The 26,603-nt window shown below is 41.2% G+C and overlaps 1 protein-coding gene across 2 annotated transcripts in view; it reads right to left on the bottom strand.

The window, feature by feature from the left end:
- Positions 1–26,603, bottom strand: part of commd10 (COMM domain containing 10) — a 100,864-nt gene that overhangs the window by 63,006 nt on the left and 11,255 nt on the right. For both annotated transcript variants that reach the window (XR_011341790.1, XM_069889846.1), the window contains exons 4-5: positions 17,883–18,038; positions 15,901–16,011 (exon numbers count right to left, since the gene is read on the bottom strand). Coding sequence is in view for 1 of the 2 variants with exons in the window: in XM_069889846.1 (XP_069745947.1) it covers positions 15,901–16,011; positions 17,883–18,038 (267 nt within the window). In the remaining variant the exon portion in view is untranslated. The remainder of the gene's footprint in view (positions 1–15,900; positions 16,012–17,882; positions 18,039–26,603) is intronic.

Below are 26,603 nucleotides of genomic sequence, written 5' to 3'. Positions count from 1 at the left end.
AGACGTGACCTACCCAGCGCAGTTTGATCTTCAGCAGTGTGGATTCGATGCTGTCGGCCTCTGCCATCTCGAGTACTTCGATGTTGGAGATGAAGTCGCTCCAATGAATGTGTATATATATATATATATATATAGATATATATATTTGATATATATCTATATATATATATAGATATATATATATATATATATATTTATACTTTCCTGAACAAATTATTTTTGATTTAACAATCAACCACAATTTTAATAGGTTGACAATCTAATTCCACATTTCAGATGGCTGAATCCAATTATGGATTTGCTAAGTGATCAACCATAATGATCAGGAACTTGCATTTTGCTACAAAATTACCTTTCATGCTCCCTTTAAACAGTCCACAAAGATTTATTATCAAGGTCAAGAACGTAGCCTTGCCTGGTTAATTTTAGAATTATGTGAGGCGAGGCTCAATGGCTGCAGCAGCAAGAAGCCAGGCTCGGAGAGGTGAGGCCCAGAAGAAGTAGCGGCAAGGAGCCGGACATGACGAGACCCGGCGGAAGGAACAGCAAGAAGTCAGACTCGGTGAGGCCCAGGGGAAGCAGCGGCGAGGAGCCAGAAATGGCAAGGCCCGGCAGGAGTAGCTCTGAAGGGAAGCTCAATTTTTGATATTTATCAATTAGAATTAGAATTGCTGGTAATGTATCACAAATTTCAGTGATCTCCTGGAGCTCTGCTTGATTGCCATTAGGGAGTCAGGGAGGAATTTTCCAATTTTTTTCCTGAAATTGGCTACAAGATTTTTCTTTGGTTTTTCGCCTCCCCCAGGAGCAACACTACCAGCACATTAGGGCAGAGCGAAGGTACAGTAATCCCAAAGGAGCAGTGGCGATAGATAGAGAGAGATAAAGAGAGTTAGAGATAGAGTTATAGAGCGAGAAAGCTAGAGAGTCTAGCCCCTTGTCCACTGACACCCTGTCTCAGCACTTAACTGGGAATTTAGTGGGACAGGATGTTAGTGGAAAAGGAACATTTTCCAAAAGCTGGCGTCAAATGACATCATTTCACACCATACATTAACCACCTCTACAGCTACTCATATCCCTGGCATTTGCAGACGTTGGAGTGCTGATAAAAGCAGTGGAAAAGGGTCAGCAGAAAGTCACCAGCTTCCAGTTGAAGTTCCAATTCCCAGGGTAGAGTTGTGTTCAGTGGAAAAGCAATTGGTGTTCCAGTGGAAATGGCACAAAGGGCTTCCTATCCCAGGGCACTGCACAGCCAATTAACTGGGATGCCAGTGGAAAAGGGGCTAGTAATAATGGATGTGGCAACCAAGACAGGGGAATGTTCCTCCTGCAGGATGTGGGTTGTAGCCAGCAGTATCCCTGACAACTTCATCTGCGAGAAGTGCATCCAGCTGCAGCTCCTGACAAGCTGAGTTAAGGAATTTGAGCTGGCATTGGAACAACTCCAGATCATTCAAGAGGCAGAGGCTGTGATTGACAGGAGTTACAGGGACACTATCACACCTAAGGGGCAAGAGGAGGGTAGATGGGTGACAGTCAGGAGAGGGAAAGGGAACGGGCAGGCAGTGCAGGGCACCCCTGCGGGCGTTCCCAGAATAACAAGTATACCATTTAAAATACCATTGAATGAGACGACCTACCAGGCATAAGCCACTGCAATCGGGTTTCTGGCTGGAGTCTGGTCCTGTGGCTAAGAAGGGAAGGGAGGAAAAGAGGTGAGCTGTAGTGATAGGGTATTCCATAGTTAGGGGGACAGATAAGAGGTTCTGTGGAGATCGAGTATCCCGGATGCTATGTTGCCTCCTTGGTGCCAGGGTCTGAGCTATCTCAGATCGAGTTCACAGCATTCTGATGTAGGGACCAATGATATGAGTAGAAAGGGAAGGAGGTCCTGCAAGGAGAGTTCAGGGAGTTAAGCTAGGTTGAAGGACAGGACCTCTAGGGTTTTGATTGCAGGATTGCAACCTGTGCCACGTGCTGGTGAGGTGAGCAGGATAATCCAGCTTAACGCGTGGCTAAAGACATGGTGTAGGAGGACGAGCTTCAGATTTCTAGATCACCGGGCTCTGTTCCAGGGAAGGTGGGGCCTGTTCTGACAGTACAGTTTGCATCTGAACTGGAGGGGACAAATATCCTTGAGGGCAGGTTTGCTAGTGCTGCTCCAGTGGGTTTGAACTAGATTTGCAAGGGGAAGGGAACCAGAGTATCAGATCAGATAGAGGATTGGAGGTGGAAAAAGACTATGTTAAAATTGCATGCATTGTTAGAAGTCAAAGGGTTGAAAGTGGTGGAAATATTCTCAGGTGCATCTATTTCAATCCAAGGAGTACTGTAGGAAAGGCAGACGAGCTTAGAGCGTGGATTGGCACGTGGAATTATCACATTGTTGCCATTAGTAAAATTTGGTAGCAGGAGATGCAGGACTGGCAGCTCAATGTTCCAGGCTTCCATTGCTTTAGATGCGTAGAATAGGGAGGTTGAATGGGGGAATGGCATTGCTAGCAGGGCAGGACAGACTAGAGGGCTCATCTACAAAGGCTATATGGTGGAGCTGAGAAACAGAAAAAGTATGACAACACTCATGTGGTTATAATATAGACCACCCAATAGTCAGTGAAGATTGGAAGAACAAATCTGTAGAGACAGAACAGACAACTGCAGGAATCAGAAAGTTGTGATAGGAGGAGATTTTAACTTTCCACACATTGACTGGGACTCCCATACTGTAAAAGGGCTGGATGACTTGGAGTTTGTTCATTGCATAAAAGAAAGTTTTCAAAACCCACATATAGAGGCATTAACTAGACAACATGCAATACTGTATCTCCTATTAGGGAGCAAGACAAGACAGGTGACACAGGTATGTGAAGGGGAACATTTTGGGTCCAGCGATCATAATACCATTAGCTTCAAGTTAATTATATATAAAGATAGGTCTGGGCTTCGGGTTGAGATTCTACATTGGAGAAAGACTAAATTTGAGGAAATGAGGAAGGATCTAGAATGCTTGGATTAGGATAAGTTGTTATCCAATAAGGATATGCGAGGTAAGTAGAGGATCTTCAAAGATGAAATTTTGAGACTACGGAATCTATATGTTTCTGTCAGGATCAAAGACAAGGTTAGAAGATAGAGGGAACCTTTGATTTCAAGGGATATTGGGTATCTAGTTCAGAAGAAGAGAGAGGTGTATAACAGGTATAGGCACCATGGAGAAAATGATCCAGCTGAGGAGTATAAAAAATGCAAGAAAAATCTCAAGAAATAAATCACAAGGACTAAAAGAAGACATGAAGTTGCTTTGCAGATAATGTAAAGGAAAATCCTAAGGGTTTCCACAGATATAGTAAGAGCAAAAAGATAGTAAGGGACAAATTTGGTCCCTGTGCAGATCAGAATGGTTGGCTTTGTATAGAGACAAAAGAGATGGGAAAGATCTTAAATTGTTTCTTCCCCCTCAGTATTCACTCAGGAAATGGGCATAGAGTCGTGGAAAGTAAGAAAAACAAGTAGTGAGGTCATGGAACCTATACAGATTAAAAAGGAGGATGTGCTTGCTGTCTTAAAGCAAATAAGGGTGGATAAATCTCCAGGGCCAGACAAGATATTCCCTCGGACCTTGATAGAGGATAGTATAGAAATCGCAGGGGCGTTGACAGAAATAATTAAAATGTCCTTAGCCATGGGATTAGAAGGTACTTCACATTGCTCCGCTGTTTAAAAAAGATTTTGAAAGTAATGCTGGAAATTATAGGCCAGTGAGCCTGATGTCAGTAGTTGGTAAATTATTGGAAAGTGTTCTAAGAGATCGAATATACAATTATTTGGATAGCCATGGACTGATTAGGGATAGTCAATATGGCTTTATGTATGGTATATGGCTTTATGTTGTTTAACCAATCTTATTGAGTTTTTCGAAGTGGTTACCAGGAAAGTTGAAGGAGGAAAGACTGTGAATGTTGCCATCATGGACTTTAGTAAGACCTTTGACAAGGTCCTACATGGGAGATTAGTCAGGAAGATTCAAACACGAGGTAGTCACAGTGAAGTAGTGATCTGGATTCGACAATGGCTGGACAGGAGAAACCAGAGAGTGGTGGTGGATGATTGCTTATCAGATTGGGGGCCTGTGACTAGTGGTGTGCCTCAGGGATCAGTACTGGAACCATTGTTGTTTGTCATCTATATCAATGATCTCGATGATACTGTGGTAAATTGGATTAGTAAGTTTACAGATGATACTAAGATTGGAGGCCTTATGGGTAGAGAAGGTTTTCAAAGCTTGCAGAGGAATCTGGATCAGCTGATAAAGTGGGTTGAAAAATAACAGATGAAATTTAATGCAGACAAGTGTGAGGTGTTGCATTTTGGAAGGACAACCCAAGAAAAGATGTACACAGTAAATGGTTGGGCATTGAGGAATGCAGTAGAACAAAGGGATTTGGGAATACAGATACATAATTCCCTGAAAGGGTGTCACATGTGGCTAGGGTTGTAAAGGGAGCTTTTAGCATAGTGGCCTTCATAAATCAAAGTATTGAGTACAGGAGTTGGGATGTTGTGGTGAAGTTGAATAAGACATTGGTGAGGCTTATTTTGGAGTATTGTGTGCAATTTTGGTCACCTAACTACAGGAAGGATATCAATAAGAAACGTAGAGTGCAGAGAAAATTTGCTAGGATGCTGCCCGAAATTCAAGGACTGAGTTACAGGGAAAGGTTAAACAGGTTAGGACTTTATTCCCTAGAAGAATGAGGGATGATTTGATAGAGGTGTTTAAAATTATGAGGGGGACAGACAGAGTAAATGTAGATAGGCTTTTTTCATTGAGAGTAGGTGAGATTCAAACAAGAGAACATGGGTTAAGGAGGAACATGAGGGGGAACTTCTTCACTCAGAGAGTGATGGGAGTGTGGAACAGGCTTCCTGCTGAAGTGCTGAATTTGGACTCAGTTTTAACCATTTACGGATATATGGATGGGGAGAGTTATGGAGGGCTATGGACTGAGTGAGACTAGGCAAGAAAAAATGATTCAGCACAGACTAGAGTGGCCAAGGTGGCCTGTATCTGTGTTCTGTGATTCTGTATATGGCCAAGGTTCTAAATTTGATTCAAAATCATATAGTCTCCTGCTTCTCTTGAAAATGCAGCATTCATTGAATTACTAATGCAATAACTGTAGTATCTTTGGCTTAGAAAACAATCCTGGACTGGTGACTTCAACTTTTGAAAAAGAGTGTAATTAAGAAATATAGCTCAAGGTTTTGCAAAAAACAGTTGCTTAACAGGTCTTTGATATTTTCTTGACTAAAAGAATAAGAACAAGATATATCAAAGATGGTTTTATATTTTCTTAAACAATTGCATTTAATCCAAAAATATCTTTCTTACAAAACCAGTTGCATAATTGCTGATAGCAATGTGTCCGGCTAAGAAAATTTACAATATGTACAACTTCCAGTTGATCTTTAAATTAAAAAAAAAACTATTGGAGTAGTAAGGCTTTTAAGCAACCCAATCTAAGGCCTTCATGACATTTTACCCCAAACTAATTGGTCATTTGGGAGTAAATTTCATTGCCCAGTGTATTGAATCATTTGCATCTCGCTATTAAAAACTTTGAATTGACCAAGTACCTGAACTATAACCTACATGATCTTCTTTTAGAAAATGGGCTTGGATATATTACAGATTACATGGGGTGTCATCAATTCTGCATTTTTACCATGTTTTATGACTTGAGGGCAAAATTACTGATGCTGGTATTCCCATACACCTGCAACAAGGTTTAAGATGGTGGAAGGTGTGAATTCTTAAGGGAATAGATGCTAATTAAGCAGGCTGCTGTGTTCCACACAACACAGATTTTCCTGGAGCTGCACTTCTTCAAGCCATCATTACACCTATTTTGTACCTTAATCCTACTGGTTTTTCATGCAGAATGCTCCTTTGCTCCCCTGTACAGTATCAAAGGGAAGGATTCTCCATTTATCTTGAACTTTCCCAACTGGCCAGAAGGACGATCCACTGGTTTCATGGATGGACTCCATCAATACAGTAATCCCAAATCCACAATGAAAGATAATTTAAGGATGGCATAAAGACCAACGAGCTTTAACAATGCATGTAATCACTGATAGAGAATAGGGCCATTAGCAAATAAATGGTTCCTGAGACTCTTCAAAACATCTTTGGAAGGATTCCTGAAGGCAGATAAGAACTCAGAATTAGGATTTCCTGTCATGAACAAGTCATGAAATTTGGTGTTTTGCAGCTACATCATAGTGCAAACATACATATTATTTTTACTATAAAAATAAAATAATAATAACTATAATACTGCAGGAAAAGTGAGGCAGTGTCTTTGGTTCATTGATTATTCAGGAATCTGATGACAGCGGGGAAGAAGCTGTCCTTGTGCCGCTGAGTGCTCGTCTTTAGGCTCCTGTACCTTATCCCCGATGGTAGCAGAGTGAAGAGGGCATGGCCTGGGTGGTGGGGTCTTTGAGGATAGAGGCTGCTTTTTTAAGACCCGCCTCATGTAGATGTCCTCAATGGAGTGAAGTCAGTGGCCTGTGATGTCACAGGCCAAATTAACAACTCTCTGGAGTTTACTCATGTCCTGAGAGTTGTCGTCTCCATACCGGGCAGTGATGCAACCAGGCAGGATGCTCTCCACGGTACACCTGTAGAAGTTTACAAGGGTCTTCGGTGACATAATGTATCTCCTTAGACACCTCACAAAGTATAGCTTCTGGTGAGGCTTCTTTGTGATTGCTCTAGGACAGATCCTCAGAGATGTTGACACCCAGGAATTTGAAGATGTTGACCCTCTCCACTACTGAGCCCTCAATGAGAACTGGGTCATGTTCCCTTGACTTCCTCCTGAAGTCTCCTGATTCAGAGCTTTCAGTGACTTTGTTTGATTTTTCATCTCTAGCAATATTATTGATGCCTCATCCTGAATCAACTCTTACCTTTCTAGAAAAGCAATGCATCTGATCAAGCTGACATTCAGTTTTGTCCAGCTTTGAACTTTATCCAATTTGTTGAGATAAGCTTTGAAAAAGAGCTAAACGTTGATATTTGGTTTCATAATTGCTCACCAAGTTATGAAACTAAACAAAGAGAAGACGTTAATTAAATCTTTGAAAAATAGAACAGATGCTCCCAGTCAAACTTAGGATTCCGAGATACCAATGAGTTGGTGTTGAGATAATATTTTGCACAGCTGGAGAGTCCAGAGATAGTGTCATATTCTCTAGATTAAGTGTTACCATTTAGAACATGAGCAAGGAGAAATTTATTTGTTTAGATGCTTGCAATTTTTTAGAACTCTCTGCACTATGGGCTGTGAATACTTGAGGCTGAGATCAATAGGTTTTGGGAAACTGTTGTAATGAAGGAAAATGGGGAATGAGTACAGGGAAAAAGTAGAGGATCTTCCATTTGAGGATGGGAAGAGCAGAATTGCAGGGCCAGATGGCCTTCCAATTGTTGAGTGTATCACTAGGTACTTCAAAACTACTTTTGCAACTTGTGCTGCGATACCTAAACTTGGGAAAAGATAAAATAAAACAAACAGTAATGTTTGAAGTGTTGATTTCAATGCAAGCGCTCTCACCAGAAAAGTTAAGATCATTCCACAAAGACACAAGTGCCCCAGATGTGGCATTTACAGCTTTTGTCCAATATCACTGACTTGCCAAATAATGAGTTTTCATAACATGCAATCGCAACATTACCTTTTTAAGAAACATGGTAGTCATTCAACATCTTAGCATTTTATAGTTTTTCTTGTGCAACAAGAATTTAGTGGACATATATATAGTACCTTCAATAGATACTCACCAATCCCCATATGAACTTCTAGTATATATAAAAGTCATTGGTCATATGTCCAGGTGGATGCAACTCGCATAGGTCAGAAGTCAAAGACTACTTGTATTATCTCTTTAACTGTGCTACAAGTTGACTTTCCTGGATGGAATGCAAAACAAAGCTATTTATTGTATTTCCATACACATGCCAAAAAACAATTCAATTCAGTTTGTTTTTTGACTTCTAGGAAACTTGTTGAAGGCACAATGATGCATCAAGGTGAAAGAGATTTAAAATGAGATTAGGGCACTGACAAGGTCTTGTTTGACATGATCTTCATTGTGTTTGGCCATGTTCACTGTGTGGCCAGGCACAATTCCAATGACACCAGAGCTGTTGGCGGAATCACAAACGGCGAAGAGGAAGCATTCAGGAGGGAGAGAGATCAACTCGTTGAATGGTGCAACAACAACCTTGCATTCAAATGTCAGCAAAACCAAGGACTTCAAGAGGAAGTCAGCGGAACATGACCCAGCCCTCATCGAGGGTTCAGTAGTGGAGAGGGTCAACCACTTCAAATTCCTAGCTGTCAGCATCTCCGAGGATCAGTCCTGGAGTCTCCATGTTGAAGCAATCGCAAAGAAGGCTTGCCAGCATCTATACTTTTTGAGGTGTCTGAGCAGATTTGGTATGTCATCGAAGGTTCTTGTAAACCTCTACAGGTGTACCGTGGAGAGCATTCTGGCTAGTTGCATCACTGCCTGGTATGGAGACGCCAACTCTCAGGACAAGAATAAACTCCAGAGGGTTGTTAACTCAGTCTGCAACATTACAGGCCACTGACTTTACTCCATGGAGGACATCTATATGAGGTGGTGTCTTTAAAAAAAAACAGCCTCTATCCTCAAAGACCCCCCACCACTCTTCACTCTGTTACTATCAGGGAAAAGGTACAGGAGCCCAAAGATGATCACTCAGTGGCACAAGGTCAGCTTCTTCCCCGCTGCCATCAGATTCCTGAAAAATCAATGGACCAAAGGCCCTGCCTTACTTCTCGTGCTCTATTATTGTTCTTTTAATTTTTACTTATTTATTTATAATAATGCCTTAAGATGGTCATAATATGCATGTTTGCACTATAACGCTGCCACAAAACACCAAATTTCATGATTTGTTCATGACAGTAAATCCTGATCAGGATCATATCTCACCACCTAGGGTACACTGAGCATAGAACAAACAGGTTTTCATTATTCCAGCTGATTACCCCCAATGTCAATGCTTCATAAAGGACTTCACTTCTGAGGAACAGTACACCAAGTATCATGGAGATCAACAGCATAAAACATCTGGATTGCTAAATTTTGTTTTCTGTATTTCTTATGCCACCTGCTGTACACTGCAGGTAAATCAAAATAAAATCCACACATATAGTCTGTACTGTAAATGCCAAATACAGTTATCAGGATTTGCACAAAAAGTTCACCAAATCTATTTATTCCCGAGAGAGAGAGAGACGCAGCTGTGTTTATGGAGTCAATCCAGTTTATAATGCAGGACAGATTCCAGAAGGTTTATGTTTCTGGTCAAGTATCCAATGGACAAGGATGCATTGCCGAATTTAGTTTTGGGTAATGAAGTGAAGCAATGGAGCACTTCCACCAGCAGGGAAGCCTTTGGAAATGCTCACAAATCATTAAAAATGATGGAAAAAGGGCAAGGGAAAATTGATATGGAATTATTCAACTGGAAGAGCAATAATTGGATTTGAAGATGAACAATTTGATCAAAAGCAAGGAACAGTAGTTGTTGTGAGCGACTTTAACTTCCATGTAGATTGGTAAGATCAAGTTGGTCGAGGGACTCTGGAGGATGACTTCATAGAATGCATCCGCGACAGCTTTCTTGAGCAGCATGTAAAGGAACCAACAAAGGAGAATATTATTTTAGATTTAGCATTGTGCAATGAGATAGGTAAAATTAACAATCTAGTAGTTAGGGACCCTCTTGGGAAAAGCGATCAGAGTATGATTGAATTTCTCCTACAGATGGAGGGTGCAATAGTTAGATCTAAAACTGGTGTATTATGCTTGAACAGGAGAGACTACAACAGGATGAGAGAGGAATTGGTCAGCATGGACTGGGAGCACAGGCTAGTTGGCAAAACAGTTGAGGAACAGTGGAAGACTTTCAAAAAAATTGTCCACAGTGCTCAACAAAAATATATTCCTGTTAAAAATAAGGGTAGTAAGAGAGGGAAGAGCCAGCCTTGGTTAACTAATGAAATAACGGAAAGTATGCAATTAAAAGCTCATGTGTACAAAATTGCCAAGAGTCGTGGGAAACTGAAGGATTGGCGATATTTAAAAGGAATTGAAGGACAACTAAATGAGAAATAAGGAAAGGGAAGAAGGATTATGAAGGTAAATTAATACAAAGTATAAAAACAGAGAGCAAAAAATTTTATAAATATATAAAACGGAAAAGGGTGGCTAGAATCAACATGTGTCCCTTGGAAGATGAGAAAGGGAAATTGATTGTGAGTAATGAGGAAATTGCCATGGCATTGAACAGATATTTTGTATCAGTCTTCAGAGTGGAAAACATGTCCAGCATGCCAAAGAGTGGTGTTAGGGATGCAAAGGGAGGTGAGGGCCTCGATAAAATAATTGTTACAAAAGAGATAGTAATGAACTAATGGAACTGAAGGTGGACAAATCCCCTAGTCCTGATGGGATGCATCCCATGGTACTGAAGAAAATGGCACATGTTATAGATAATGCATTGGAGTCATTTACCAAAATTCTCTGTATTTTGGGAAGGTCCCAGCAGATTGGAAGACAGCAAATGTCACGCCACTTTTTAAAAAGGGATGCAGGTAGAAGACAGGTAGCTTAACTAGTTAGCTTAACGTCTGTAGTCGGGAAAATGCCTGAAGCTGTCATTAGGGATGAAACAGTGAGACATTTAGAATGAAGGGGTTCCATCAGGCAGACACAGCATGGATCCAGAAAAGGCAGGTCTTGTTTGACAAACGTGCTGGAGTTCTTTGAAGATGTAATGGTAGATGGAGGGGAACAGGTTGATGTTGTATATTTGGATTTCCAGAAGGTGTTTGATAAGGTGCCGCACAAGAGACATCAATAATATACAGATGAATGGAGCTGAGGGAAGTATATTGGGGACTGGTTAACTGACAGAAGGCAGAGAGTTGGGATAAATGGGTGTTTTTCTGATTGGCGGTAAGTGGGATGCTGCAGGGGTTGATGCTGGGCCCAGGCCCACAGCTGTTCACCATTTATATTGATGATTTGGATGAGGGGATACTAGATTGAGTGGAAAAGCAAATTGTACAGAGGATGTGGAGAGCCTGCAGAACGATATAGTTAAGTTAGGTTAATGGGCAAAGGTCTGGCAAATGGAGTACAATGTTAGTTATCGCAAGGTCATCCACTTTGGTAGGAAAAATAGAAGAGTAGATTATTATTTAAATGGTAAAAGACTGCAGAGGGACTTGGGAGTGTTTATGCATGAATCGCAAAAGGTTGGGTTGCAGGTACAACAGGTTATTAAGAATGCAATTGGAATGTTGGCCTTCATCGCTAGAGGAATTGAATTCAACAGCCTGGCAGCTAACGTCATAAAGGTCCGGGGAGTCACAAGCATCATTAGGTTCTGAGGGATTAAAATGCATGCGAGAGTTCTATTAAAGTCAGTTGGTTCAACTCACTTTCGACTCCGTTTGGTCATTTTGCTCACTGCATGCCTAATGCAACTACAGTGGTGACCCCGTCGGTCCAAATGGAATTTGGACCCAATGACGACCAACCAAAGCTTGCAGAATGTAGTTTCACTAAAACTGATGACTTTCTGGACCTCGCAGCCGCTGGTCTGGTTTGAACAGGCTGAAGCCGAACTCTTGGTCAGGGAAATCATCTCGGACACCACAAAGTACTACTATGTTGTCAGTTCACTCAATCAGGAAACAGCAGGCTGCGTCGTCGACTTCCTACTCCAGCCACCGGTTGTGAACAGGTATGAAACACTCCTGATTCGTACTTTAGGCCTCACCTGCTGTGAACATGCAGCATGGTTGCTCCACATGGACAGCCTACACGACATCGGCCTTAATGGATAAGATGCTGGCACTAGCAGATGGCCATAAGCCATGCTTACTGTTCGAACAAGTCTTTCTCGAGCAGATGCCAGAAGATACCCACTTCATCGCTGACAACGATTTTAATGACTCACGCAAAGTAGCGACCTGCACAGATATCCTGTGGCACACCAAGCAGCATGGCAGGGTGCAATCAACCAAGTTGCTGCATCACACCCCAAGGCCCAGGCCTTCCCAAGTCACCAATGAAGCCAGTGATGCCCACAGTCGGGAGCAACCCCAGTTCAGACAGTTGTTTTTAACCATCAAAAGTGGAGTTCAGGAGCCCACCATTGCTGCCCAACCTGTTCTTTTTCAGGAAAGGCTGGGGACCGGCCGTCACTAATGGGACTGACACTTCGGGATACAGGAGCAGAAGTTAGTGTCTTTCTCTCCCTCGAGCCACAATACTCGTACAGGAAAGTCAGAACCAGTGCTCACTGCTGCCAACAACAGTAGTATTCGTGCATACGTCATGCGAACCATCCCACTACAGTTTGGTTCCAGCTGTTTCACCTGGTCATTTATACTAGCAGCAGTGTCACAGCCTTTATTGGGGGCAGATTTCCTCTGGGCACACTGCCTCCTAGTGGACCTCACGGGACAGCGCCTAGTGAATGCCAAGACCTTCTCGCTTGGCAAAGCCAATTTACTGGCCCCACATCTGGACAAAATTAGGCAACGAAATTCCCAGAGTACAAATGGAGTTCTCGACTATCATTACGCTCCATTTCTCCACAGACACTCCTAAGCAAGGACAACTACTACACACCTGGTAATAGAGGCTCCCACCCACGAACTCCACCTCGCCAAGAAGGAGTTAAGGAAAATGCAGGAGATGGAGATGTCTAGCACTCAGACAGCCCATGGGCTTCTCTGCTGGACATGCTGCCCACTTCGGCTGGAGGCCATGTGGTGACTACAGAAGCCTCAACAATGGCACCATGGCCGACCCCACCCAGTGCCCCACATTCAGGACTTTACGGCAAATTTGCATGGGGCACATATCTTCTCCAAGGTCAACCTGGTCCGTGGGAATCATAAGATTCCTGTCCACCCCAGCGATGTCCCAAAGACAGCCCTCATCACCTCTTTCAACCTGCGGATTCCTTTCAGATTCAAGAATGTGGCACAGATGTTCCAGCGGTTCATGGACTCAGTGGGGCATGCCTAGGGTCGCAGTTCATGTCCAGTCTATGGTTGGTGCTGGCACAGCTACTTGGGACCCAGCTGTACCACACCATGCCCTACCATCCGCAGTCCAATGGCCTGGTACAGCATTTCCACTGACACCTGGAATCGGCCCTGATGGCACACCTCCGAGGCCTGGATTGGGTGGACAAGCTTGCATGGGTGCTTTTTGGCATCCATACGGCTCCCAAAGAAGACTCAGCCACGTCTTTGGCAGAGTTGGTATTCAGTACCCCACTGAAAGTTCCAGGTGAATTTGTGCCAGGGGCCCATGGGACAGAGGAGACACCGCAGCAGTGCTCATAAGATTCCAAGAGAAGGTAGGAACACTAGCTCCTGTCCCAACCTTGTACCTTGGCCCGACACCTTCCTTTGTTCCCAACGTCCTCTGGCACTGCGACAATGTATTTGTCCGCAGGGGCATGCTCCAGACTCCACTCCAGCGGACATATGAAGGCCTATATGAGGTGGTGTGTCAGAACGGAACCAGCTGCATCCTGAACGTGAGCAGCCGTGAGAAGAACTTCACCATTGATCACCTCAAGCCGGCGCACCTAGACCTGGAACATCCTGTGTCTGTGCCACCCCCATGCCAACGAGGCCGGCCACCCAAACAGACTAAAGAGGTGTTGGCCGTAGATCCAACACCCCCCTAACACCAGTTCCGTTGGGGGGTGGGGGGGGAAGGTCATCCGGTGGCTCTCCTATGCAACAGGCAAACTGGATCACATAGTCACGGGCAATTTCACGGCAGATCTGACTGTGAGAGCTCCGGTGCAATGCAAGCGCACAGCCTAGCGGCTGAGGTCATAAAGGTCCTGGGAGTGGCATCATCGGGTTCTAATGGATTTAAATTCGAGCGAGAGTTTTATTAGAGTCGGTTGGTTCATTTTCGACTCTGTGTGGTTCTTTCGCTCACTGTGTGCCCTACTGCAACTACACCAGAAGCTTAATCTTTCCTCTCTAAAAAGAATGTAACTGGACCAAAATTAAGACCCATCTATCACACGACCCCATGTTTTACAAATATTAAGCTATCTGTGCATTGTAGTCCAATCATTGACCATTGTGTGAACAGATAAAACCGATCGATCACAATACAAAATTTTTCAACTTGCTGGATGAAAAATAGTTCGTTGATAGTTGCGCAGGGGTATCTACTTTGCAAGAATGAGTATCCATAATTTGGAACCAAAATATTTTTTACATAATTTCCTGACATATAACATTTTCCTTATGGAATGATTTATAAAGTTGTGAAAGGCAGTGTAAGTGGGATAGTTGTTTTGGAAGGCTCCATATTCAGGGGAGACAATCAACATCGATCGTTGAGTATATGGAGGATGTTGGATTGCTTACTTTATTGGTCCTGTAGTATTCCATCTTTACCTATCTATTCAAACCTCCAAGAAAATTGATAGTACACATGGATGCCTTTAGAACTGAGTTTTGTTGGTGGCGCAGAAGGGTTGCCATTTATTTGTCAAAAGAACTCAGATTACACTTAATAAGTTTTAGATGAGTACCTGAAATGACAATGGCAAAGATTCAACATGTATAACACAAAATGTCCTTTAGTCTGCCATAGTATTGCCCAGCACCCTTTACAGTGAAAGGACTCCCTTCAGAGTCAGTGTTCATGGATTTGCCTCCAAGCCTGCAGCCTCTGCAGCTGCTCAGACCTGTTCTATCCATTGGCAAACCAAGCTCCAGGTCCAAATCTCCGACATGATCAGGAAGTCTTCAGCACGAGGACCTTTGGCATTCATTCTTGCTCTCAGCACCCTCTCAAAACCCAGTTCTGATACTGGTCGCTATGATCCAGTCTCTAGCAGCCCCTGTGAGTCCCTCATTAGCTGAGCACCTTGCTGGCCTGCTGCAAAGGTCACCCTCCATAGACTCGTCTCCCATGCCTCTTCTTCTTAAGGCAGTGGCGGGGGGGGGGTTCTCCCTTTTTCTGGGGCCCTGCACTGATTCACTGCTCCCAAGAGTCTGCAACACCCAGAGCGCTGCCAACACAAAGACCTCCATCTTAGGTGCACAGACTTTGCAGTTGCAGGATTTTAAATAAAACACTGTTGGTTCCTTTTAAACTGGCCATTTAATGTCTGTACAAAGCCACTGGATGCTGCGGAGGAGTGCTGTGTGTCTGTTGCAGCACCGTTATGTTACAGCAAATGGTGTATGTGTACACATACACACACCCCCACCCACTTGTCAAATATTGGAAAATAGGATCAGTATAGTTTGTATTTGATGGCCAGCATGGGCAGTACAAGCCAATTGGCCTGTTTCCATGCAGTGAGACTTTATGGCTTTTTATTATGTATCGAAGAAAGTGCATTATACTGGTATACACACAAAAACAAACATTTTCTCCCTCCTGAAATTCAGTTATACCAGTGTACAATTTCACAGTCATCAATCATAATTAAATAATCAGACAACAGTTCACATTTAGGCTTTTAAAAATAAAAGACCTCCATGAATAGAATATGGAAAGAAAATTAATGTCACAGAATCATAATCGAGCAGTATTCTGCCAATTCAAGCACAAGAGAATGAAATAAAGACGCATAGAAAAGAATATCCTACCTGGCTTAAATCAATAAAGCTTACAATAATTTAGGAATGAATGCATAATGATGAATTTTTGCAGTTAACAAGAAGCATTTCAAATAGTGGGACAAGGCAGCTTTTACCTTCATAAACATTCATTTTTATTTACCTCAGAGTCTTCACTGTTGATTCCAAGTTCAAGAATAGTATGAGCCGTCTTCAATTTGGCTTGTGTTGATTGCCCCATTTCAAGGTTAAGACACCATCCAATTTTTTCCAGCTGCAAACATGAAAACATTGAAGAAAGAAATGCATTTTGGATGTGAAAAATTTGAATACATTATCATTATTTTCATTTTTTTTTAATCCACCTCCTCTATCAAATCCTTGCACCCACAGTCTAAAACTGCATAACCTGACACAGCACGTTGACTCAACATGTCATGTTTAACATCATGGGAAATTTATTAGCTGCACGTGTAAATTTATTTCAAGGGATATTTGGCTTTGAAATAATTAAAGCAATCAACAAGACAAAGATACCCATATTGCAACAAAAATAATGCATGATATTTTCAACTTAGAGTTATGAATAAAACATTATGGTTTGGTGTACAAGCTGTTAATTTGCACTCACTCACTGATGCCAAATACATTTTCACATTTCACACTGCAGGAAACAAGTCAAACATTCAAAATTGACACAATAATCATTTAGACCGCATAAATCTGTTTCAACGCACCTGCAACTTAGATGTTTCAATAAGTCAATATCTAATGCACGAGACAACCAATACAACAAAAAACTTTTGCTTTCTTTCTCAAGAGATATCTCTAGTGTTATCCCTGTGAGTTTAAACAAGATTTGCAGGGAGAGAGAACCAGATTGCCAGAACAGATGGAAGAGGGGAGGAGGGAAAGAATGATGTTAAAATTTCATGCATCATTAGAACGGGTTGAACGAGGTGGAAGTGTTCTCAGGTGTATTTATTTCAATGCAAGAGTATTATCAGAAAGGCAGACAAGCTTAGAGCATGGATTGGCATGTGGAATTATGACATTATTGGTATTGGTGAGACTTGGTTGCAGGAGGGGCAGGACTAGCAGCTCACTGTTCCGAGGTTCCAATGTTTCAGACGTGATAGAGGGGGAGGGATGAAAGGGGAAGGAATGGCATTGCTAGTCAGGGAAAATATCACAGCTATGCTTATTCAGGACACCCCAGAGGGCAAGTCTACAGAGGTCATATGGGTGGAGCTGTGGAATGGAAAAGGTGTGACCACACTAATATTGAGTATTGAAGTTGGGATATTATTGTGAGGTTCTACAAGACATGGTTGAGGCCAAATTTGGAGTGTTGTTTGCAGTTCTGGTTATCTAACTAGAGGAAGGATATCAGTAAGATTGAAAAGGTGCAGAGAATATTTACTAGGAAGTTGCCGGATCTTCATGAGTTGAGTTACAGAGAAAGATTAAATAGGTTAGGACTTTATTCCTTAGAGCGTAGAAGAATAAGGGTAGATTTGATGTAGGTTTACAAAATTATGAGGCATATAGACAAAGTAAATGTGTGTAGGCTCTTTCCACTTAGATTAGAAGAGATAAATACGAGAGGTCACGGCTTCATGTGAAAGGGGTAAGGTTTGGGGGAATTTATTCACTCAAGAGAGTGGCGGGAATTTGGAACAAGCTGCCACAAGTGGTAAATGTGGGTTCAATCTTATGTTTTAAGAATAAATTGGATAGATACATGGATGGGAAAGGCATGGAGGGTTGTGGACTGGGTGCAGATCAATGGGACTAGTGGAATAATGTTTTGGCACAGACTAGAAGGGCAGAAGGGCCTAACTTCCCTGCTGTAATGTTCTATACTAAAGTGGTGGGGGCGGGGGGGGGGGCTCACATTGTGTTTTTAAGGCTCATATGGACAAGGCATAGTTGTGTTCTACTCTTTCTCACGACCTTTAGTATGTACAATTAAAATTTCTTTCCATAAGTCATGTGTATTTTGGTTATGATAAAACTACAACACAAACTTCACAATAATTGATTGAACATGAAGTATTTTGGGTTCTTTCTGTAGCATGGAATTTTTAAAAAAAATGAGATTGTCAGTTCTATCAATTTTTACCACGTAGGCTTGCTAATTACCTTTCTCGGAGCAAAAGTGGTTTGCCTCAATTTTTCAATGAAATCTTGGCCCATATTAATCCAGACCTGGGCAAAAGCCTCTGCTTTCTCCCGATTCATGTGAATGTTTTCTAATTGTTGCTGAAGAGCAGCAGGTTTCACATGATAATAGGCTGCCTGATGAGAAATGACACAAACCAAATGAAACAAACATTTAAAAATCTTTCAAATTAAATAAATACACATTTGTATTATTTTATTTGAACTAGGGTGCAATTCCTTAAATTATTGATACACCAACTTTTCATTACAAATTACCCTTTGTTTGATCACAATGATTAGCCCTCAATCTAGTAGTTACATATAACAAATGCAGGAGATGAAGTACATAAAAGGTCTCTATATGCAAATTATCTTTTAGTCTTTTTTTCAGATCCGCAAATTCTATCCCTGCGATGCTCTCTTTACTATCAGATTTTGGGAGTTTTTCTGGATAGAAACTAAATTTTCATAAAAGTGAATTATTCCCAATAAATTCACATGATCCTATTTATGATAATATGTCTTTTAAGATTGTTAGAGTATTTTACTTATTTAGGTATTAAAATCACTAGAAAATTTAAAGATTTGTTTAAATTAAATTTTTCTCCCTTATTAGATTTTGTGAAACAATCTTTCACTAGATGGTCCCAATTGAGTTTGTCTTTGGTTGGTCGTATTAATGCTTTTAAGATGATATTACCTAAATTTTTATACCCATTTCAAGCTGTCCCAATTTTTATTCCAAAATCTTATTTTGACAATACTGATTTTAAGGTTTCATCTTATATTTGGAATGGTAAGGAGGCCAGATTGAATAAGCTTCATTTACAGAAACTTAGGAAGGATGGTGGCATGGCCTTATTGAATTTGAGATTTTAACTTTTGAGCAGTTAATATTCGCTTTGATTTTTTGGATTTTATTACATTGATAAATTTGATCGTCCACTCTGGCTAGATTTGGAATTGAAATCTGTCCAGAATTATTCCTCAGCTTCTTTTTTAGGACCAGCATTACTTTTTAAAGTGTCTAAGATCAGTAACGACTAAAAATTTTGCCTTGGCTAATATTATATATCTTTTTTTAAAAATTTAAATACCATCTACTCTTGACCAAACCTTCCTTATTTGGAAGAGTAAAGGAATTATCTCTTTTGTAGATTTATTCATTGATGGGTGATTTGATTTTTTTGAACAAATCTCTACCAAATATAATTTACCATACATGCATTTTTTAAAGATATTTACAGAAATTTCCTGAATACAGTAATGTCTAATTATCTAACATTACAACAACCAGATTTTTTTGACACTGTTCCAGTGTTACGGAGTCCAGATGACACCAAATACCAGCAGCTATAGATGTGCATCACAACACAGGGTTACTTAAACAAAATTTGTTTTAATTATATTTGAACAACAAACCAGAATTAAACTTTAACTTATTACTATCAACTTACTTAACCTACCTAACCTTCTTAATTCCCCCTCTAATACTAAATGCAGTTGTGTGCAATGTAAATTTAAGATTAGAAAAGATCACAGTCCACTCTCACTGGTTGCAGGCAATTCTTGTTCTGTGCACAGAAGTTAGCATTAGCAAAGTTCACCAGTCTTTGGTACTTAACAGGCAAATGGTTACTACTCAAGAGGGGTCTTGCTGGTTTTCAGAGAGAGATTCCTTTTCCAGGTCATCCACAACTGATTCATTCTCAATCAGTCTTGCTGACAAAACTTGCCCCCTTCAGGGTTCTCCAGATGATCCTCTTTCTTTCAGGTCACCTTTCACACCACCGATCTTCTCCATTGACCAGGCAGCTTTCCAAAGTTTGCCAGCTTTGTCCTTCTGGAAATAATTTCTGTGACTCCCACTCTCCCTCTCTGAGAGCAAAACAGCTCTCCTTTGCCTGCAAAGATCACATGCTCTCCCAGGCAAGTTGTTGTCGATACTTTGTTGCCTCCTGCAAAAAGCATTCAGCAAAAGTCCTGCAAATATTCCGTGTTTTAAAATGTGTGTGTGCAAGCTGCTCTAACAATTCCTCCCAAACCACCTCTAAATACTCTGTCACACCTTCCCCCTTTAAAGGGAATTTTAACTCGAGTTAAAATTCAGTTATAACTAAAATCACTAAAGAGATAACAATATGCAATATATAACATGTTATAATACAATAATTCAAATTTTCAAGTATTTTTATACACGATCATTTTTAACATCTTGACAAACAATCAGCAATCACATTATTTACACCCCTGATATGGTTAATTTGCAGATCATATTCTTGTAATATCAAACTCCAGTTTAATAATCTTCTGTTTTTATTCTTCATTTTATTCAAAAACACCAGAGGATTGTGGTCAGTGAATATAATAGGTTCATAAGAGGTACCAAGATACACATCAAAATTCTGCAGAACAAATATGATACCTAACAGTTCTTTTTCAATAGTGGAATAGTTCTTTTGATGAACATTGAATTCTTTTGAAAAGTAAGCAACTGGATGGTCAATTTCATTATGTTTTTGCAATAAAACTGCACCTGCTGCTCCCTCACTGGCATCCACTGCTACAGAAAATGGTCTGTCAAAATCAGGAAATTTTAAACACAGGGCAATGGCATAGCATCTCCTTTAAATTTTCTAAAGCTGCCTGACAATCTTTATTCCACACAAATTTTTCCCCTTTCTTCAAAAGATTGGTTAATGGAAGAGCAACCTGAGCAAAATTTCAAGAAAATTTCCTGTAATATCCTGCCATTCCTAAAAACCTGCTCACTGCTTTCTTGCCATTGGGAATAGGAAACTCAGAAATTGCATTCACCTTAGCTTGAATAAGTGCAACTTTGCCATGGGTAACTACATAGCCCAAGTATGTTACCGTGGCATTTGCAAATTGATTCTTCGCTAAATTAACAGCTAAGTTTGCTTTGGATAATCTTGCAAACAATTAGTCCAATTGCCTTAGATGTTCTTCCCATGTGTCACTTTTTGTGACCAAGTCGTCAATATAAGCATCTGTTTGAGTTAACCCTTGGATAACTGAATTAATCATCCTCTGGAATGTTGCAGGGGCATTTTTCATGCCAAAAGGTAACACATTATACTCGCATAAACCGCATGGAATTACAAAAGCTGAAATATTCTTTCCGCTCTCAGTTGAGACACACACCAGTAACCCTTCAACAAATCCAGATTAGTAAGAAATTTAGCTTTTCCAATTTTATCAATACAGTCATCTATTCTCAGAATAAGCATCTGTTTTAGTTACTGAATTAACCTTCCTATAATCCATACAGAACCTAACAGTTCCATCTAGTTTTGGTACCAGAATACAAGGAGAACTCCAATCTGAGTTTGAAGGTCTAATAATGTCATTCCTCAACATATATTCCACCTCCTGATCCATGATTTTAATTTTTTGAATGCTTATTATATGTGGGTGCTGTTTTATGGGATTTGCTTCTCCAACATCTCCATCATGGTAAATCACTGATGTCCTCTTTGGAACATCAGGGAACAAATTTGTGTATTTAAAAAGTAATTCTTTCAACTGCATCTGCTCTTGTAACTTAAGATGGCCTAACTTTTCTTCCAAAGTTTCCAAAATTGTTGAGTTAGACGGGCACCCAGGAACCATGGTTTCTTTAAGGTTACCCTTACAAGATTCTGTTTCCATAATTTTACAATCCACCACTTCCTCCACTCTGTCAACAGCCAACACCTCTGATACAGATTGTTCTCCACTACCCTTTATTCTCATAATAAGGTTTCCACAACAATTCACTCTCCAAGTCATATCCATGAGCCATTTCTTTAGTCTCCTGTTCAGTTACTGCTTTCTCCCTTAAGCTTAAAGATCTGCATCTATTTTCTGTTGCTGAAGTAACTTTTTACTTGTCAATAAGAAATCTTTACTCTCACAATGACCCTGCTCTTTCAAAAGTACTTCAGAAGTACTGGGCAAATTTCTATCAACTGGATTTTCTTCAGCTCTCATCATTTCCTTAGTCACAGACCTAGTTACTGCACATGTAGGATATATCTCACCATCCTCTCTAACCACATCCTTACTAGACCCAACTTTATCCTCTGCCAAATCATTCCCCAACAAAAACAAGACATCGTGCATGGGTAACTTTGGAATTACTCCTACTACAACAGTTCCTTTGACTAATTCTGAATCTAGCACAACCTTGTGAAGCAATATTGACTCCACCTCACCTCCAACACCTTTAATCAAAGTTGACTCCCCTGTGTCAGTCCTTTGATCCACAGTTTCTAACAACAATGATTTGAGCAGCCCCAGTATCTCTAAAAATTTTAACTGGAACCTGTGGTTCTCCCTCATCATCTCCCTCTTTTTGGAATGACATATGAGTAAACTACTATTATTGAGTAGGTCACCTTCATCTATTAAAATTATGGATTGGATTAATTCGATTAAAATGAACATTTTACCAAAATTTCTGTATCTCTTTCAAGAGTTACCAATTTTTATTCCCGAATCTTTTTTTTAGTTCACGAGATTTGGTTATTTCTACTTACAAATGGCAGGGGGAAAAAACCACATCAGCAAATACTATCTTCAAAGGACTACAAGGAATGGAGGATTATTACTTTCAGATTTTAAATTTTACTATTGGGCGATTAATGTAAATAATTTACTTCTATTATTAAATTTAGATAAATCATTGAATCCCCTGGGTAGAAATGGAACTGCAATTCTCTTAAAAAAAACTTTTATGTTACAATTTTAGGATGCTTTTTATCATTTTCCTTCTCTACATAATCTGTTAATGAGAAATAGATTGAGAATATAGGCTCAATTTAGGAAATTATTTGGGCTTAAGGACTTTTCCTTGGCTAGTCCATTTTTTTTCAGCCCTCCTTGATGGACACAGGTTTCAAGGAATGGCATAGATTAGGCATCCAGTTTTAACTATTTCTATATTTGAGATAATGTTGCCACTTTTGAACAATTATCAGCCAAATGTAATCTTTCTAAGTCTTTTTTTTAGATAATTACAAATTAGACACTGTCAGTCTAAGTCAGTGGTTCTCAACCTTTTTCTTCTCACTCATATCTTTGGCTCTTTCTTTGGCTTGGCTTCGCGGACGAAGATTTATGGAGGGATATGTCCACGTCTGCTGCAGGCTCGTTGGTGACTGACAAGTCCAATGTGGGACAGGCAGGCACGGTTGCAGCGGTTGCAAGGGAAAATTGGTTGGTTGGGGTTGGGTGTTGGGTTTTTCCTCCTTTGTCTTTTGACAGTGAGGTGGGCTCTGCGGTCTTCTTCAAAGGAGGTTGCTGCCCGCCAAACTGTGAGGCGCCAAGTTGCACGGTTGAAGGTGATATCAGCCCACTGGCGGTGGTCAGTGTGGCAGGCACCAAGAGATTTCTTTAAGTAGTCCTTGTACCTCTTCTTTGGTGCACCTCTGTCTCGGTGGCCAGTGGAGAGCTCGCCATAGAACACGATCTTGGGAAGGCGATTGTCTTCCATTCTGGAGACGTGACCCACCCAGCGCAATTGGGTCTTCAGCAGCATGGATTCGATGCTTGCGGACTCTGCCAGCTCGAGTACTTCGATGTTGGTGATGAAGTCATTCCAATGAATGTTGAGGATGGAGCGGAGACAGCACTGATGGAAGCGTTCTAGGAGCCGTAGGTGATGCCGGTAGAGGACCCATGATTCGGAGTTGAACAGGAGCGTGGGTATGACAACGGCTCTGTACACGCTGACCTTTACGTGTTTCTTCAGGTGGTTGTTTTTCCAGATTCCTTTGTTTAGTCTTCCAAAGGCGCTATTTGCCTTGGCGAGTCTGTTGTCTATCTCTTTGTCGATCCTTGCATCAGATGAAATGGTGCAGCCGAGGTAGGTAAACTGGTTGACTGTTTTGAGTTCTGTGTGCCCGAAGGAGATGTGGGGGGGGTGGGGGGGGGGGGCTGGTGGTCATGGTGGGGAGCTGGCTGATGGAGGACCTCAGTTTTCTTCAGGCTGACTTCCAGGCCAAACATTTTGGCAATTTCCGCAAAACAGGACATCATGCGCTGGCTCTGAATGGGCAACTAAAGCGGCATCGTCTGCAAAGAGTAGTTCACAGACAAGTTGCTCTTGTGTCTTGGTGTGTGAGCTTGCAGGCGCCTCAGATTGAAGAGACTGCCATCCGTGCAGTACCGGATGTAAACAGCGTCTTCATTGTTGAGGTCTTTCATGGCTTGTTTCAGCATCATGCTGAAGAAGATAGTAAAGAGGGTTGGTGTGAAGACGCAGCCTTGCTTCACGCCGTTGTCAATGGAGAAGGGTTCGGAGAGCTCATTGCTGTATCTGACCCGACCTTGTTGGTTTTCGTGCAGTTGGATAACCATGTTGAGGAACTTGGGGGGGCATCCGAGGCGCTCTAGTATTTGCCAAAGCCCTTTCCTGCTCACGGTGTCAAAGGCTTTGGTGAGATCAACAAAGGTGACGTAGAGTCCTTTTTGTTCTCTGCACTTTTCTTGGAGCTGTCTGATGGCAAAGACCATATCAGTAGTTCCTCTGTTTGCGCGAAAGCCACACTGTGATTCTGGGAGGACATTTTCGGCGACACTAGGTATTAGTCTATTAAGGAGAATCCTAGCGAAGATTTTGCCTGCAATGGAGAGCAGCGTGATTCCCCTGTAGTTTGAGCAGCCTGATTTCTCGCCTTTGTTTTTGTACAGGGTGATGATGATGGCATCACGAAGGTCCTGAGGTAGCTTTCCTTGGTCCCAGCAGAGCATGAAAAACTCATGCAGTTTGGTATGCAGAGCTTTGCCGCCAGCCTTCCAGGCCTCTGGGGGGATTCCATCCATACCTGCTGCTTTGCCACTTTTCAGTTGTTCAATTGCCTTATATGTCTCTTCCCGGGAAAGGACCTCATCCAGCTCTAGCCTCAAGGGTTGTTGAGGGAGCTGGAGCAGGGCAGATTCTTGGACTGAGCGGTTGGCACTGAAAAGGGATTGGAAGTGTTCTGACCATCGATTGAAATGGAGATCTTGTTGCTGAGGAGGACGTCGCCTTCTGAGCTGCGCAGAGGGCTTTGGACTTGGGGTGAGGGGCCGTACACAGCATTTAGTGTCTCATAAAAACCCCTGAAGTCGCCAATGTCAGCGCTAAGCTGGATTCGTTTGGCGAGGCTAGTCCACCACTCATTTTGGATCTCCCGGAGTTTGCGCTGAAGGTGGCTGCATACGAGACGGAAGGCTCGTTTTCTCTCTGGCCAGGAAGGCTTTGCAAGGTGAGCCTGGTGGGCAGATCACTTCTTTGCCAGCAGCTCCTGGATTTCCTGGTTGTTTTCGTCAAACCAGTCCTTGTTTTTCCTGGAAGAGAACCCCAGTACCTCTTCAGTGGATTGCAGTATGGCTGTTTTCAGCTGATCTCACTCATATACTACATTAAGTAATCCTTATGCCATCCATGCTCAGTGATTAATAAGGAATTGCTTAAGGTGGTATGTGAGTGGGAAGGGAAGGCTGAGAATTACTGCTCTAGACCCAACTGTTACTGAAATATTTTGCTTGAGAAAAATTGTTATTGGCCCATTTCCTTTGGAGATATGAAACCGTGCACATAATGAGTCAATGAGGTACGATTAAAATAGTGGTTTTCAAACTTTTTCTTTCTATCCACATACCACCTTAAACAATCCCTTACTAATCACAGAGCACCTATGGCAGACAGACTACTTAAAGTGATATGTGAGTGGAAAGAAAAAGATTGAAAACCACTGGTCTAAATTTTCTGATTTCCCGCGAACTTCAAACACCAATATTCTTGATCTATTTTTTAAACTTGAGGTTTAATTTTCATGGTAGATTGTTATCATGTATTTATAATTTATTGAATTTAAAATCAGTTTCCATGGCTAGGATCAAGAGCGACTGGGAATGAGATTTGGAATCACAGACGTAAGTTGTTTACCTACTTCTACAGATCGAGTTGTAGCCTTTTCTGCACTATTAGGCTAGAAGAGTCATTCTACTGAAATGGAAAGAGTGATTCTCCTACATTATTTCAATGGCTTTCTCACGCTGTGTCTTTCTTCAATCTAGAAAAGATCAGACGTCGTCCATCAGATACAACTACTAAATTTGGAGAAACATAGAAAGCATTTATTGATGACTTTCATGGGATATAACTGGCATTACTCTAAGAATGAACTCTTCCTTTCCAGACGTAATATTATTCTTGTCGTTCCACACCTGTAGGTGTGGACCTATATTTTAAACCTTTCGACAGATCCTCGGGATAGGCCGCTCAGTTGGTTGTTTTTTTTTCCAGTCGATTTATATATATAATTATTCCTCTATCTCTGTTTTCTTTGTTCAGTGAATTATTTCTAATATGTCACATTTTCACTCTTTGGAATTTATATATACTTATACTATGTAGACTTTGACATACCAATTTAATTGTGTTATTTCTCTTCTCCTTATGCTGTGTATATGATGAAAAGATAAAAAAGATTTAAAAATAAAAAAATGCAGATTAAAAAAAAAATCTCACCTAACTCAATTTTGTTTTGAAAACTACCACCCACATGAACAAGGATTCTCATCCTGTCACATTTTATCTGAAATGTATGGAACAGTGAACAAAAGCTATAATACATATATACATTTTTTTTTCATATGGGAGCTCAGCACAAATTAAATTTGAATGAAACAGAATGAAAGATTATACTC

Source organism: Narcine bancroftii, chromosome 1, assembly GCF_036971445.1.
Source record: "Narcine bancroftii isolate sNarBan1 chromosome 1, sNarBan1.hap1, whole genome shotgun sequence".
NCBI lineage: Eukaryota > Metazoa > Chordata > Chondrichthyes > Torpediniformes > Narcinidae > Narcine > Narcine bancroftii.
Note: the sequence above shows the minus strand (reverse complement) of the source record. Positions and strands in the feature narration are given on the sequence as shown.